We start from the raw sequence: 17,097 nt of genomic DNA, 5'->3' as shown, positions 1-17,097 counted from the left end.
GGTAGCTTTTCTGATTATCCACGAAGCCAAGAAATTAACAACTTTTCCACTGCCCATATGAACTCATGTTTCTTTTGAAGCTGCCTCCCCTCTCATTCTTGATAAATAACTTATTTTCATAAAAAGCATATAAGCAAATGATCATTGGTATCTACAATTCACAAAAATGCATTCTCGCATTTTTCTCAACAATGACTACAAAAGATGTGATATTCTCATGAGTTTTACGTTAGATCACTACATTATTTCAGGCCAGACATCTGCTACACATGATAGTAACCTACATATTCATCAGTAAAATGGATTAACATTTAAAAATGTTTAGTATTAATGTGGGACAATGTCATCACAAAATGTGCTTTGTGGCTCTTCCTTATATTTGTACTGCCTATTTGCAAAATTTTCTACCTTATTTCTCATTTTGATAAGTGTTGGCCTCACAAACCAGGCTTGATTTCCTCTTCAGCTGCAAATGTAATTTTAAAGAGAACGCCAATGAGATTAGTTGCTGAATGTGTTAAACATTCATAGCTTTGCCATATGCTGTTATGGAAATTGTATTGATTTATAGCAATTTGGGTGCCACTAGACAGCACTGACTTACCTAATACCGGATCTAACTGTATTGGGAAGTAATGTTTTAAATGCTTCATTTGCATCCAGACCTCTATTGAATTAAGAGGCATATAATGTGTTTATGTACTTTTGGAGACAACTGACTTTTATTTATTAAAGATATAGTCCCTACATTTGGTGACTTCTAAAAAAATTAAGGAATATCAGGTACAAATTTATGCTATAATAGCCTGGTGCTCAAGGATATAGATTCTTGAAGCCAGGCAGATTTAGGTTTGAACCCTGATTCAACCACTTAACTGCTCTATAACTTTGTTTTCTTCAATGGTAAAAAAGGAAAAATAATGGTGCCAACTGACAGGGTTGCTGTGAGGATTAAATGAGGTAATGCACATAAAGCATAAGACACATGCAAAAAGAGCAATTTTATGTAGTTTGTTCTAATATATGCTCAATAATGAGTCATTACTATTATTTGCTCTTGTTACCTAAGCCTTTCACTTCTGTTTAAAGTTAGTGGCACTCCTCTCAGTGGTGGAGAAATGCTTGAGTATATGGGACCTGATGAGAATGTTGGAAGACAATTTAAAATTCACCATATGAGACAACAAGGTCACTACTATAGTAAATAATACCAATATAAAAAGCAAAGGTAAAAAAGCACAAAGCCACAGGATGCCCTCTTTACAATAAGGGTATAAATAACATGGCATAATTGTGTTAAATTTTTGTTTGAGATGGGGAAGTGAAGTGCTCATTTTAAGCATGCTAGGGAGGACTTATGTAAATGAATACTGTCTTTATATCCACAGAGCATTCTATCCAATTATATTCAGAGGAGGCAAGAAGCATCTTAAAAATAATTATATTTGGCTGAAATAAGTGAATATATACAGTGTAATGAATATTCATATATATTGAAGTTTGTAAGAATATATAAAAGAGCCAAAAGAACCTTTAGTTTTTTTTATTTTCTAAATCGACTTGGAGTGTACATTAGAATATAGATGGATTCTCTCTAGGTCAGTGTTCTCGATGGGGGGCAATTTTGCCCTCTAGGGCAGGGGTCCCCAACCCCTGGGCTGTGGACTGGTACTGATCCATGGCCTGTTAGGAACCGGGCCGCACAGCAGGAGGTGAGCGGCGGGCGAGCAAGTGAAGCTTCATCAGCCGCTCCCCATCGCTCCCCATCACTCGCATTGCCGCCTGAACCATCCCTCACTCCCCCCCACCCCCTGCCCTGTCCGTGGAAAAACTGTCTTCCACGAAACTGGTCCCTGGTGCCAAAAAGTTTGGGGACCGCTGCTCTAGGGGATGTTTGGCAATATCTGGAGACACATTTAGATGCCACAACTCGGGATGGGGAATGCTACTGGTATCTAGTAAGTAGATTCTTAGGGATGGTGCTAAACATCCCACAATGCGTAGGACAGCCTCTACGACAAAGAATTACCTGGCATGAATGTCACTAATGCTGGGTTTAAGAAGCCCTGCTCTAGGCTAATAACCTCAGGGTCAAATGAGTTTAAAGTCACCCATACCCCACATGGATCTTGGACAGACTCTAGGGAATGGTAGGCTTTTTGTCAATATGGTCAGATCTTCCCAGTCTCCTATGTTGGTTCCACACTAGTGAACCATAGGCTGAAGTAGTAATATGGAGTTCTTATTCTTATGAAAGGAATGACTGTAACTGCCAACGCTATGCAATACTATATGTTACTTCACCTACTGGGGACTTCAGCACCGAGAGTAGTTGGACTTACGTATTGAGGGGGGCCACCATCCACACTAAGCCTCTGACCATTCTAGAGACCAGAGGTTTCCTGGCTCAGGATTTCTTAAGCAGCATCAATTCCCATAGACAAACAACATATTAAGTAACAATGGCATAAACTTAAAGATGAGTTCTCAGGTAGAAAGTTATAAACACAGTCTTTGGATTTTTATTCTCTACTTCTACAGAATTGAAAATCTATCTCCTACATCAAGAAATTTCTTTTATAAGTAGTACCCTTACACAAAACCTACAGCAGCTGCTTAGAAAGCTGTAGCCATAAACATGAATAACGCCCAAAGACTGAAAGTGTATATAAAGGGCATTACTTTGAAGCTTTGGATTCTGTACTTGGTGTCATCCAGGCGCTGCTGAAGAGACTCTCTGTGAACTCTGTACTTAGAATATCTCCCGTCAATTCTGTCAGATAAACTGCGCGAACCCTGCAAAAACAACAAAGGGTCTAAACTGGTAGATGAAAGAAAAACCAGTGCTTGAAATTAAAATAAGAAAGTTTTGATACGTAGATGATTAATCATTATAGCCGTTTAGAGAGATATAGAGAGAAATCATAGGTTCCCAAGGATAAAGAAGAAAACGATCACTTTGGATGCTATCATGAAAATAAAAACAGGGTCCCACATTGGTTATTAGCATTTCTTTTCACTGCTAGTCCCCAGGCCAATCTGAAATGACTTCCTTCCTTTAGTTGAAGGAAGGGAAAAAGGTTTAATTAACAGTGAGTTGTCCAAAGATGGAACTTAATGATACCATGCCACTTTGGGATGTTATATACTATCCCTTGGAATAGTACTTGGCATCAAAATATTCTCTTTGTTCAACATTCTGACTTTTAACTATTACATCACGCAGATTTTTAAACCTAAGGATAGCTCATCTGCCCTCAAAAGCATAAAAAAATTCAGGTTATAAATTAAGACAGAAAAAATTTCCAGGGCCTGCCTTCCTTCCTTTCTATTTTTCCTTCATTCTGGGGAGAGAGGATAGAACACAGCAAATAAGTCACCACCGCCAGTTATTTAGACATTTCTATTATGAATTAGGGAGAAATTAGAATAGAATTAGGGCAACTGATTTTCATATGTAAGAAAAATCACCTATGGGATTTAGTTCCCCAAATAGCCCCACAGAACTTTTTGAATGTTCAAACTGGAAGGGGTATTAGAATTCCAAATTTCTCATTTTTATTAAAAAAAAAAAAAAAAAGTTACAGCCCAGGTAACTTAAGAATGACCTGTCCAAGGCTAGGCAATTTGTGGCAGATTGGGCTTGGAACCCAATGCTATTCCCTCTCCTCCATATCAAATATGTAATGTTTAAATGTAGGATTGTGGAGTTGAACCACTTCTTTCAAAATAAGGGGGAAAAAAATGAGACAGACTATGACACCTTTAAATAAGAATAAAGTCAAAACCATCTAAATAAGTTGAGGTCTGTATTCATACTTAAGAGTCATAGACTACAGTATTGCCAAAAGAATATGTGAAATGCATTTTCACATATATGCTAGTGATGCCGGTGTGAGGAGGAACAACAGAGATAATATTGTTCAAGTCTCTCATATTTTATGGATGAGGAAATATTCCCTGAGATATTAAGTGATTTTGTCTGGTGCATGAGCATAGACCAGAACTTAGGTCTTTGAACTCTTGTTAACAGCATACTGAATTTTAGAAAGTTTAGGGGTTTTGAAAAATATAATCTATGTCTAATAACCTAAAGGCTTCACGTATTTTTATTTAAGGCTATGTTTAGTTGTTTTCATTAAATTGATTACATGACCTCTTTTTAATCATACATATGGCTTTAGAGTACATATAGAATGGGTTTCAAGCTACAGGCAGTAGGGCAAAGCAGGTGGGCTTTGCTGTAAACACAGAGAAGTAGATCATAGATTTCTCTAATTTACATACCCCAAACCTCAGTTTCCTGAGCTGTAAAATGGGGGAAAATAATGCCAATCTATAGGGTGTCTCTGAGGATTTGAAGAAATGTAATGTAAAGTACTTAGCTACTGCCTGCCACATGGCAGTGTATAATACTTGCTAACGAACTCCTTTCCCTTTTAAAGGTAAAGGTTTCAATTATAATGACTAATACTGGAAAGTACAATTCTGAATTTTGAAAAACACTGTCCCTAAAAGTTTCACTATATAGGCACCTTCCTATGTGAGTGTGCGCACATATAAGCTAGATTTGTAGATAATCACTAGCCTATAAGATGAAAAATAATAAAACATTTTTGGCAATAGTAGAGAACACAACTTTTAAACTACTCTTATGAACATTCTGTTTAATGTAGACCACTGGGGGAAAAATGAGCTGTCACTGGAGGTTAAACTTTATTTTTTTTATGCTGGTGTAAGACAGGCATTAGTTTTTCAATGGCAAATGCCACTTGTTTCTAATACCTTCTGGTGCTTGCCCTTCATTCACTTAGATAACTTCTATTAGCTAAAGAAGAAAAAACTGGAAAGGACATGGGTGTAATATATTGTCTGCTTTCCACATCGGGTCATATAAGGGTGAAAAGAAATTACATCTTCTTGAACACTGGTTTCATAATTCTTTGATAGCGATTTAGACTGCAAATATGCAATTAAATCATGAGAAAGAATTAAAACTTTAGTAAAATATACTAGAAACACTTGGCTTTATTCTATAAGTGATATTCTAGATTTCTAGATGTGTCAGCTCAACCCTAGATCCCACTCAAAAATGTTTAGTTACTGAACTAGCAAAATACACTTAATGAAATTTTAAGATAGGGTAGACCTTGAAAGTTACAGCATATCGGTACCTCTAATAAATCAACATGGCATGATCTGGTTATATTTCTTACTCACTATATCCTCAAATAATATGTTAGAGTTAAGCAGAATCTATATATAAGTTATATTTTAGAGCTAACGTGAAATAAACAGTTAAATGGCTTTCAAAGAGAAACTCTCATCTTTGTTTGTTCATACAGGGTCAAGAAATTACAAATCACTAAAACTGTCCATTAACATATGCATCCCTATGGGGACATGTGCTGTCTGGCCTGGACCTTGTCTGGCAGGACTGGGTGTCAGGGTTATATTTACAGTAGGTAAATCCCGACATGTAATTAACTGGCTTGATAATAAAATCCTTTGTGGTTAGAGTTCTATCAATAAACAGCATTGGATATAAAATCTAAAATTCTATGTGGATCTGAATTCATATATTGTAGTACAGGGATAACCTGTGCACTACTGTACCTCTAAGACAAACAGTACTCTGGAAATTTATAATTTAAAAAAAGAAGATAATTCATAAATTAAAATTGTTTATCAAAAAAGTCATTTAATTCTTTTAAAAGAATTAAAAGGAATATGTAATTCCTTTCAATTCTTAGGTTTTTCTAAATTATAGTTAAAGCTTTAGGGGGCCAAAAGAGCTTCTGGTAATAGGGTAAAAGCCTCTATTTTCCTATATTGTGCGAATATGTAAGTTCCATTATTTTCGATGCTGGCTTCAGAAATGTCAATAAGCTCTGATAAGATTGAGTGTTAAGGGTCCCCAATGTTTTTTGGTCTTTCCTCCCTCCCTACAATTTTCTTTGCACATCAGGAAGATGTCAAGTGTTCTCACTCAGATAAAAATACTGAAAGAGAAAAGCCAACTCTTTCTCACTCTGAAGCCTTTGAAATCTTCTAGTAGGCTCAGTTTCTCAGGCACAGACTCCAGATGGTCTAAGGCCACTCGGGTACTCTAGAAAAGAAAACACAAGGCAAGCAAACATTATGAAAAATTGATTAATACTTTCAGAATCCAAGTACTAAAAATCAGTTGTACCATTGGTATAAGCAGTTCAAGCTGTAGATTTAGAGAGTCAAATAACAAATAGTATGTCTAAGATAAATGTATCTTTCTAAATCAGAAAGAATTTTTTCAAGAAGAATATGATATGCATTTGCAAGACTGATTTGAATATAAAGCTCCTCCTAGATAACTGCTTGCAACTGATATACTATCAAACTTTCTATAGAGAATTTCATATTAATTTACAAACCTGCTTCAGTGAACATCAGAAATAAATCATAAGGTAATACTGAGAAATAGATGAATTTGCAGTTACTTATCTATGGAGCCTCACATGTTGCCATTATAAAGAAGAAAAGAGCTCTCAACAATAATTTTAGTTAAAAAGGAAAAGAGTAGTTCTCAAAAGACTTGGAAGAAATAATCTGAAATTAAATATGTGCGACAGGGACACAAGGTCCCGTTGATTACAAATCACTAACTTCTACAGTCTTTGATTAGCTAGTCACTGATTTACACATACTGATATAACCACTAAGAGGCAATGCTCTGAAAATTATTTCAAAGCAGATGTTGAACTAAGAGGTTAGGTTATTCTAACCTTGAGACCAGAGACTATACCATATACACCTCTGTATTCTTAGTCCTGTCACAGGGTAGGCACACAGATATTAGCTTTTACATTTAAAACGAATTGTAATTATTCAATGAAATAAAAAATAAACCCTAGGGCTGCGCATGGGAAGCAAGTGTCCTGCAAGAACCTGGATGTAAGTTTGCACAGAGCTGTCAAGAAGTTAGTGACCACCCACTATTCCACGTACTCCCCTACATCTCCCACGTGAACGGTTCTGCACAATAGATTATGAATGAAAGTGACATGTGTCACTTCTGGACTGAGACAGTTAAGAGTCTGTGTGTTCCCTTTTCCACCTCAGACCCTGCCATAAGGACCCTGGAGGCCACATATTCCGGATGGCAGAGCTACAGGATAGAGGAGAGCCGCCCACCATATTGGACTTAATGTGAGTGAAAAATCAACTTTTATGGTGCTAAGCCATAAGATTTCATGGTTTGTTAGCTACCAATGCATAGCATAGAATTTATTACAAATAATACCTGAGAATTATGTAATTTAATAATAGGCTAATCAGATGGTCAAATGGCTTTCTTTTCTTTTTTTTGGTGGGAGGAGGCCCCAAATTATATGTGCGTCAGGGTTTTTTTCTCAGGGGAGTTCAATTTTTTTGGAACTAGCCTGGGTTAGGAACTGGTGTTCTCATCATCTGGTATACTCACTTTCATCTACTCTTCCTATCCCTCTCTCACCCTGATGCTGTTCTCTGTCTTCACCTCCCATCCAGAGCTTCTCCAGAGCATATCCTTACATCTCCTGCAGGGTTTGTGGAGGAGCAGGGATGGAGACACAGTGGAGGGTCTAACTCTTCCCTGAAGACACTTTCAATGTACTCATTTCCACCCTCTCCTTCTGCAATAAAAGGGTACCACTAGCTCAAAAGCCTTTCAGAAATTCTACAGGGTGAATAAAATTTGCTTTCCATAGTTATCCCCTTGACAGGCATTTGGGTTTCACCTCTGTTATGAGGCATTTTACCCTTCTTCTTTCAATGTTCTTTGACTTGGCATTATAGTTGTCTTCTAGTTGTCAACATGTAAACCACTGTTTCTATCTCTTCATATTTGTATTCTTCTAATGTGATTTTTGAGAGAGTAGTAGAAACATCCTTACTTTGGCCATTTTGAAATTGGAAGTTGTACATGCTGTTTCTTCACATTCATAACTTTTCAAGTTCCACTTAAACTTCCTTTTCGAGTTCCATTTAAAAGACTTAGTATTTTGTTCCTTCCAAGTAGTTTGTTCCTTCCGCTTAACACTTACACTGTTAGTCTTTTTTGTGGCATGTGCTCAACTCAAACTGCCATGCATTTTAAATAGCTTTATTTAATTATTTCATGAATAGGAAAGATTAATCAAAATAACATGTTTCTTAGAGACAGACTCACAGACATAGAGAACAGGCTTGTGGTTGCTGGGGATTGGGGGTATGGGGTGGGGGGTGGAGAGGGATGGACTGGGAAGTTGGGGTCAGTAGTTGCAAACTATTTATGCATAGAATGGATAAACAACAAGGTCCTACTGTATAGCACAGGGAACTATATTCAATATCCTGAGATATACCATAATGGAAAAGAATATAAAAAAGAATGTGTATATATACGTATAACTGAGTCACTGCTATACAGCAGAAATTAACACAACATTGTAAATCAACTATACTGCAATTAAAAAAATGGCATGTTTCTTAACATAGGCCCTAATGTGTAGATTTAGGAGAACTAGTAGTTTTAATCACCATATATGCTATATTCATTTAAATAGTAAAATTATAGCTTTCCTCAAGAATTATATTGGCCCTTGAATAGTAAAATCCAAATCAATGCCATGGTGATTTTAAAGCAAAATTTTATGCATTGGATAAAATCTTCTTCATAAACAATGGTTTCGGTACAACTTGTAGTTTTAAAACTTTATTTCCTTTTTTTCCATCCCATAATTTTTTTCATTCAAAAGTGACCCTCTGAATCTGGGTTAAATATGTTATACTCATTTTGATCTTAAAATAAGCAAATGATCTCTTTCCCTACTGTAAAGCTAGCAGGTTATGCAAATATTTTTGCTTAAAATTTTCAATCAATCAGGTGATGCATTAAAAAGGTTTTTTCCTAGCATGTTTACACATACTGGTTTATTCTATTTGATTATGTTTTGGGGGTACATATTCAAATGGCTACTTTTTTTTGAGTAAACCTTCAACCTTAAAAATTTGCTTGGCTTCTTCTTTCTTAACCGGTTATTTTTCTACTTCCCTCCCCTAACCCCCCACGTCTCCATTAACATCTTTATACTTTCTCTTCATCTATTGTAGTTGTGATTATTTTATATTCCATTTATGGATTGTTTCTCAATATCTTGCTCAATATCAGAAATCCTTTGTGGTACACATGTCCTTCTCTTCATCCTTATATTCTAGTCAGTTAAGTAACACCAAATGTATATCTAGATACCACAAAAAGATCCATAAGACGTAGATGGCACACTTTCTCTTCTGCAGGAACTTTTAATTTACTGGAGGGAGAATATGCATATGTAAAAGATGTAAGAATTATACAAAGAAAAAAGTTAATTGCATTTATTTTAAGGAAATTACATGTACAGATGCTGAGATTTCTAAGGCATCTGCAACAATAAGACATAAAGTAATGAAGATAATGAGTCCAGGCCTGCAGTCACCTCAGGTCTCATAATTTCATGATTAAGTGGTATTTGGGGAGTACATTTATTTTCTGGCCTTCTCTCCCTCTATATGCTTGTTAGTGTGCTTAAACCTACCACGTTGTCATATAGACTTAAAAGTATGCATATGCACGTTCAAACTCCGTTTTTTGTTTTTTAATGTGAGATTGGCTGGGATTCTGTGCTTAGAGTCTTGTCACATTACGTGGCATTTCAAGTTCACTTTTCCCCGAAAGCTAACTGTGCTAGAGAGACAAGAACTAATGGCAGATGGGAAGTCTAAATAGGGAACTTGCTTGGATTTTAAAGGTGCCGTGAGGACCTATAGCATGCCAGTTCCTAGGGCAAAATATCTCATGCAGAGTCAGGGAAACTTTTTATTTTTTAAGTTGATTAATTACTTCTGCCTTACATGGTTGAATGCATTAAAGGGCACATATAAGTCTCCACTGGTAGAATTAAGGGAACAATTTCTCAAGTTTATGAATAATGGCACCAGGAAATGACAGGTGCTTAACCTGTCTTTAATTTTCTTAAATCAATTTTCTAGAAGAACTAAATTGGACATTCACATGGGGGTTTAAAGAGTGTTTCTCTTTTGAAAATGTTACAAGATAATAAATTTCATATCTAATTTGAAAACAGAGAAATTCACAATTAAGACTCCGTTTCATAAAGAACTGATACAATACACTGTTTATAGTACTTGCTTTATCTCAGAGGCTTAAGGAGCTGGACTTCCACTGGCCTAGGAAGCAAATGATCAATTACTCCTAATCCTGTTTAGTAGGATAATGAAAGACTAACTATAAAAATGTAATTCAGGGCTTTCCTGGTGGCGCAGTGGTTGAGAATCTGCCTGCCAATGCAGGGGACACGGGTTCGAGCCCTGGTCTGGGAAGATCCCACATGCCACGGAGCAACTAGGCCCGTGAGCCACAACTACTGAGCCTGCGCATCTGGAGCCTGTGCCCCGCAACAAGAGAGGCCATGATAGTGAGAGGCCCGCACACCACGATGAAGAGTGACACCTGCTTGCCACAACTGGAGAAAGCCCTCGCACAGAAACGAAGACCCAACACAGCCAAAAATAAATTAAAAAAAAAAAATAACTCACATTATTTAAAAAAAAAATGTAATTCAATTTTGAATACAATTCTTAATCCTCATTCCACTGTATAATGTAGATACTAAGGTTATCCCCATTTTACAGATGAGACAACTGAGGACCAAAGCGTAAATAACTTCCTCACAGTCATGTGGTGGCAAAACTGGTATGCAAATCCAAGCAGTCTGAATGCAGAAATGTCAGTGTTATTATATAAATATTTTCATGGCAAATCACCAATTGAAAAGGACAGCAACCAGCGGGTGTAATAGCGCCTGCTTTAGGTAAATTCCTAATCCCTTGTTAGCTATCAACTCTCAGCAGCTAGAACTTTGAAGATATGTCCTTGATGAGCTTGCTTCTGGAAAAAGAAGTCTTAAGGAAGAATTCCAGGAAGAATTTCATCTTGCCAGTGCTGAAGGGTCTGTGCTCAAGACCATGCATCCAATATATACACACACACAAGGGGTCAGGACAGTCTTTCTGTTGATTAGAGGACATTAGGTATGAGATTGAGTTTTATGATACTAATACCCCCTTTTCTTTTTTTGTAACATTTAGCACTAGGATAGCACACTATCTGTCCACAAGAGGTGCTTCAACAAATGTTGGCCACATAAAGACAAAGGCAGAGTTACCGTGTTCTAATCAACCCACTGAATCTTGGCCTCTGTATTAAGAACCTAGAAGCAAAAGTTTGCTATTTCATTTATTTTCTCTAGACTAAGGGCAAGATCCAGTGGCAGAAACAACAATGAAATTCAGAAATCCTGTCTGTTAGGACTTATGGCTTTTGTACCTACAGCAGGCGTGTTTAGATATCTGTTGGAAGGGGCAATGAATCAGCTGGCAATTTTACTATTCCAAACTCTTCAACACACACCAAACTGCTATGGGGTTGAACAGTTTGTACTGGTCCACAGTATATTTTTCTTTAGGTGTTCCTTTGCTTCAGACTTGAGGGAAATTGAATAATATAGTATGACAACATAAGTAGCAGCTATTAGGAATTAGAAGGGGCTTCACTGCAATTCTTAGATTCCTGTCTCCTGTAAAGAAAGCTTACGAAACAGAATATACTTTTCTTTGTAAAAATGTACATGTTTATTTTCTTATTAACATATAACAGCCACCATTTTCTTATAGTGCTATTGAAATCATATGTTTTGAGGTTTGGATGATAAATAAAGGATATGGTGTCTATATTTTTATTTTAAAAATGTGTGCATTTTTGGCACTATATAGATATTAAATACATGAGGTTATGAAGCAGTTTATTTGGGTTCAAAAATGCAATTCCATTTCATTTGGAAAGAGATCCACTTCAAAACTTTTTTGACAAATGGCTGAAAGATGGTAAAAGGACCTGAGTAAACAAGTTTGAAGGAGAGGAAGAGTGAGATCATGAAAAAGAGAGACTGTCTGCCTTTTCACTTGAGGTGACTAGATCCAGCACAGCTATATTGGCTTCACAGGGTCCTCTTTTCATCCAAACTGTATAAGACACTTGCTGGAACCAAGTGGAAAAGTAGCAGAGACTGGGCTGGCAAAGTCATTTCGTAGACACACATCCTTCAAAGAGCCTCAGAGCTCAAAGTTGTGTGGATTTCTTGGAATATCAGAGGAGCCCTCTATTTCTAGATTGTGTACTGTTGATACTGAGCAGGACCCTGTGGGCTCCTGGGCACAAAAGCCTTTCTGTGTCCCCCACGTCTTGATAACAGGAAATAGGCTTCATTCAGCCTCCATGACCTTCCCTGAGTTCCAGTGAGAAGGTTCAAACAGTTGCTAATTAGAGAAGGGAGGGTTTGTGGAGACAAGGGAGGAACAGTCAAGAGAAACAAAAATGCAGCCTCGGGGCAGGGTCCTGGTTCCCCATTAAGGGATATACCTATATAACAATATCTGTGCTGTTCTGCAGATCCTGAAAGCCCCACAAGGTGGGAGAAATTAATGGTATGCTGCCCTCAAGCAGGCAGACCCCAGACGGGTGGGAACCAGAAGGCTGATGATGCTGACTCCCACTTACCTCACCACCAACCAATCAGAAGAGTGTCTGCGAGCTGATCACACCCTCTCTGAACCATTACCATGAAACTTCTCACTGTCGCCTCCATGTTGAGACACACAGTTTTTGAGGCACAAACCCGCTGTGGCCCCTTTGCCTGGCAAAGCAGTAAAGCTGTTCTTTTCTACTTCACCCAAAACTCTTGTCTCCCAGATTTAATTTGGTGTCAGGGTACAGAGGCCGGATTTGGCTTCACTTTAAGAGAGTTTTAAAAATCAGACACCCACTTAGAAGTGTTTACATGTGTCTCAGGGTAAGAGGGTACATAAGGCTTGTTAAAAAGACAAACAAAAAAAAAACACCAGTTAATGTGGCAGTATGGCATCAGTGACTCTATTTGATCTAAAATCCAGAACTTTTGTCAACAACGAATTCTATTTGTCTTCATATAATACCATTCTAATCAAACGTGGTAGAAGATCTCCTTTAAAAAGCACAGGTTTATGAAATTTGAGAATAGGTAGAATAGCTTCACTAGAAAATTTGAATAAAGAAGGCTTTCTAGGTATTTTCCAACTCTCGTTCACAGTCATTTTTTCCAGTGAAGAACTATAAAAAACCTACAGAATCTGTCATTCCAGATGATTGCTTTCTTGTTTCTAGACATAACCAAATTATGAGTTATAGTCAACCCATGATCTTATTATTACCTTAATTTGGGGATTTTTTTTTCAATAAGAGAACACCAAGAATGAGTTGAAGGAGAAAGGAAGACAGAAGGAATAAAGAAACATCTCTCTTCCCCGTGTAGATCCCCTCTTTAAATATTTTTCCTGATATAAAGGAAAAATAACACACAAAGAATAATGAGGACTAGTTTAGTGTTCTCTGTATGCTAGATAACGAATTGGGCCCTTACAACCAGTCTATAAGGAGGAGGGTCTTGAGATCCACACTTTAACGTCTGTGAAATCATTTCATTTCTTAAAACTGAAAACTAAATGTACTCAACAAAGGAAAGAAATTTTAAGAACTTTTGCCCCCAAAATGTGATTGCATGTTAATAATGGGCAAACAGTATAAGCAAGTGTTTGCTGAAAAAGACAGAGTTTAGCAATTTCTGCTTAAGGTGGCAGATAAAGAAACTATGTTTGTGGGATTGACTGGTCCCAGTCACGTGTTTCAAGCTGGCTGATGGAGGACAGTGTTGAGGTGGAAGGGATGCTGAACCAGAAGTCAGCCTATCTCATTTGTGGAGATGCACAGTTCCAGCAACATTAATTGTATTTTGTGGTTTGGGGAGTATCACTTTCCCCTGCCCTTCTAAGCTTCAGTCTTTTATTTGCAAAATGGGGATAAATAATGATGGTCTTTATTATCCCATACTCATACAGTAACTGTGATTATCGAGTAAGAGTGAATGTGAAAGTACATCGAAAACTGTCAAGTACTTTCTAAATAGTATTAAAAAAAAACTGATTCTATGAAGGACTGTCAGCTCAAGAATTCTCAAATGGAGAAAAGGAGGTCAGTGACAATCTAAATTTTACAATCTAAAATTACTAATAAAAATTAGTCAACAGAGTACAAAGCAGAAACAAGGCAAACTTAATTAAAACTATATCCAATATTTAGAAATACATTACTGTTCTACAGACATCATCCAACACGTAAAAGTAATAGAATTGTAATGGCACACAAATTGCTTTTGTACATACTGTGCCCTCGGTAGAGAATGTTCCCTGCAGTCTCCTTATCTGGTTAAAACTTTTCCCCCCAACATTAGGAGCATTTTCAAGCATACAGGAAATCTGAAAGAAATTTACGGAGATCACACAAATACCCACCACCTAAATTCTACTCTTAACATTTTGTTATATTTGCTTTATCACATATTTATCTATCCATCCCCACGTCTATCCATTAACCCAACTTTTTTGGATGCATTACAAAGTAAACTGTGTACATTAGTACACTTTACCCTAAAGACTTCAGCATGCATACCATTAATTCCACTTGAATATGTTTAATGTAAAATTTACATTAATTTGTAATGAAATGTATAAATCTTAAGTGAACTGGTTAATTTTTATTATCTTTCATCACTTCCTCAGGGAAGGCACCCATGCCTTCACTGATTTCTGTCAAATAAGCTCTCAGTTAAGTCATGAGCCTTTCCTTTGCAACAAGTACTGGAGTACTAGTGTTACATGTATTTGTGCGGTTATTTAATAAACGCTTGTGTTGACACTGGGCAGCAAGCATCCTCCGGGTGGGGAATGTCTGTCTTTGCCCCCCACTGTACCCACAGGCCACCTAGTGCTTCCACAGAAAAGGTATTCAATAACTGCTTCTTGAGTGAACGAATGCATCTTACTCAATGCACGGGAGGGATTTACCCATTTATTCAATCTGCAAGCACTTACTAAACACCTACTCTATAGCAGACACTGTTCTACAGGTGAGCCGAGGGAGAGCCCAAGATGAGGCTGAACATGCCTATGGTAAGGTCTTACAGAGCCTTTAGGCCACAGTGAAGTAAGTGTGTTTAATTCTGAATGAGACAGAAGGTCTTCTGAGGGTTTTCAGCAGAGGACTGACATGCTCTAAAAGGCACCTCTGATGCTGTTTGCAGACTGCTGGCCCCTGAGCCCCAAGCAAGGGAAGAATTGGTGGAGTTTGGGAGTATTTTGAGAAGGGCGCAAGGCGTCTCACTCCCAGGTTGGGGACCTGCTGAGCAGTGGAAACTCTGAGACCCACGTCAGGGGTGCCATCTGGGTGGAGTTCCCTGAGAAATTTATTGGGAGAATGTACTGAATCCCCAGAAGGGCAATGGTGCCACACCTGAAGCTCTTGATTTACCCCAAATACTCTTACATCTCAAGAATAGGCATTCTGACCATAAACTTCTGAAAATGTCTTAAATGTCCACAAAATAGTTTCTCTAATGATGATAGATTATTTAGATTATTCAGATAATATTTTTATTTGTGGTAGCCTTCTGTTTAAGGATATCAAGATATATTTGAGGCAGCAAGGTACAGTGGGAAAGCTCACTGAGTAGCAATCAGGAGGTAAAAAGTTATATCTCAGGTTTGCCATTACCAGTTACATGAACCTGGGAAAATCATTTAACCCATAGATCTCAGTTTCCAAATCAGGAAAATGGGAAAGAAGGATCTAAAAATCTCTAAGAGCCCTTCTGTCTCTAGATTTAGTCTGCTGTAGCTTTAACTTCTTCCCGTAGTAGGTTGGGAGCTTGAAAGGTTGGAAAGGGTAAGAAAAATGGCTTTCTATAAAGAGAAAGTAAAATAAGGAGAAAACCACTTAGGGATTACTATTTACCCAAGAACACCTGTGGGGTGGAAAAACCTTCATTCTTCTGTGGCAGAAAGCAAAGCTAATGATTGCATAAGGAAAACAGGAAGAAAGATATTTCTGTCATCTTGGGTATTTGCCCTATCAAATTACTAACTCCAAATATTTGTCATTTTGTATTTTTAGAACAGATACTTCCAAAGGCAGGCAAAGAACTTGCTTTTCATTTTTTTTTCATTTTATAACTGTCCTAATTAAAAAAAATTAAAACAGAAAAAAGATTTTACAGTTTTGCCCTCATCTAGATGCTGCTAATTAGCTTCTGGTTCTATTACCATAAATGTTATTCCATATTTTTGCTTCTGTCAAAGTTTCTGTGCCATCATGACTTTGCACACTGTGGACCAAACAAATGTTGCTGCCATTCTGGTAAACAACAAATGTAGCCTGCCAGCAATCCATCAGCCAATGCAGCCACCTCCAATGATGTGCCCTGAGGGGAATTCAGGATGGAGATAAACAGGATACTGGTCCTAGATAGTTAAGATGCATATCTAAGCAATAATTTCAATGAACCTGGACTCATTCATCTTCCCATACATAGAAAAACACTAAAATCATTAACTTGAGATGTCTGTTTTTTGTGATTAGCAGCAATCTTTCCATGTTTGACTTTTTCTTTTTTTTTTTTCCCAGCAAAAACTCCTATATATCTTGGCTCCTTCCTTACCTCTTTGAAACAGTTCCCCAGAGCTATCTGAGAGGCTATATCCTGATTATATAGTCCTCAGTAAGATTACCAAAGAAAACATAATTCTCGACTTTTAGGTTGTGCTTTTTTGTTTGTTTGTTTGTTTTGTTTGTTTTTTTTCAGTCGACAACGTGAAGGCCCATCTGTCTGGAATATCCTCTACATGCTGCTTACATTAGCCCACTGATTGTCCTTCTGCAAGACTTGGCTTGGTTACTACCTCCTCTAACATGGCAGTTAAAAGCATGGCCTCTTGAGTGGTCCGAGTTGAAACCCTGGTGTAGTTTCCTACTGGCCATGTGTGCCTACGGAAGTTCCTGATCCTCTGCACTGGGACTCAGTTTCTTCACCTATAAACAGGAATGATAATAACACCCATAGCGTAGAACTATTTTAAGGATCAAATATATTAACATATGTAAAGTACTCAGAATGG

At 37.4% G+C, this 17,097-nt stretch overlaps 2 protein-coding genes across 9 annotated transcripts in view; one reads left to right on the top strand and one right to left on the bottom strand.

Moving 5' to 3' along the window:
* CEP128 (centrosomal protein 128) overlaps positions 1 to 17,097 on the bottom strand; it is a gene marked incomplete at its 3' end in the record, with an annotated part of 432,096 nt that overhangs the window by 16,832 nt on the left and 398,167 nt on the right. For 3 of the 4 annotated variants that reach the window (XM_082451220.1, XM_082451221.1, XM_082451223.1), the window contains 2 exons: positions 6,032 to 6,109; positions 2,683 to 2,796 (listed from right to left, as the gene is read on the bottom strand). In XM_082451220.1, the coding sequence (XP_082307346.1) occupies positions 2,683 to 2,796; positions 6,032 to 6,109 (192 nt within the window). Of the gene's footprint in view, positions 1 to 2,682; positions 2,797 to 6,031; positions 6,110 to 14,310; positions 14,404 to 17,097 lie in introns of all 4 variants that reach the window. The other variant, XM_082451219.1, reaches the window with a different exon arrangement.
* LOC309655771 (uncharacterized protein) overlaps positions 1 to 17,097 on the top strand; it is a 119,703-nt gene that overhangs the window by 79,942 nt on the left and 22,664 nt on the right. For all 5 annotated transcript variants that reach the window (XR_014260974.1, XR_014260975.1, XM_082451473.1 and 2 more), the window contains one exon: positions 7,099 to 7,185. Coding sequence is in view for 3 of the 5 variants with exons in the window: in XM_082451473.1 (XP_082307599.1) it covers positions 7,099 to 7,185 (87 nt within the window). In the remaining 2 variants the exon portion in view is untranslated. The remainder of the gene's footprint in view (positions 1 to 7,098; positions 7,186 to 17,097) is intronic.

Source organism: Balaenoptera physalus (genome assembly GCF_965194825.1).
Source record: "Balaenoptera physalus genome assembly, chromosome: 2".
Classification (NCBI taxonomy): Eukaryota; Metazoa; Chordata; class Mammalia; order Artiodactyla; family Balaenopteridae; genus Balaenoptera; species Balaenoptera physalus.
Note: the sequence above shows the minus strand (reverse complement) of the source record. Positions and strands in the feature narration are given on the sequence as shown.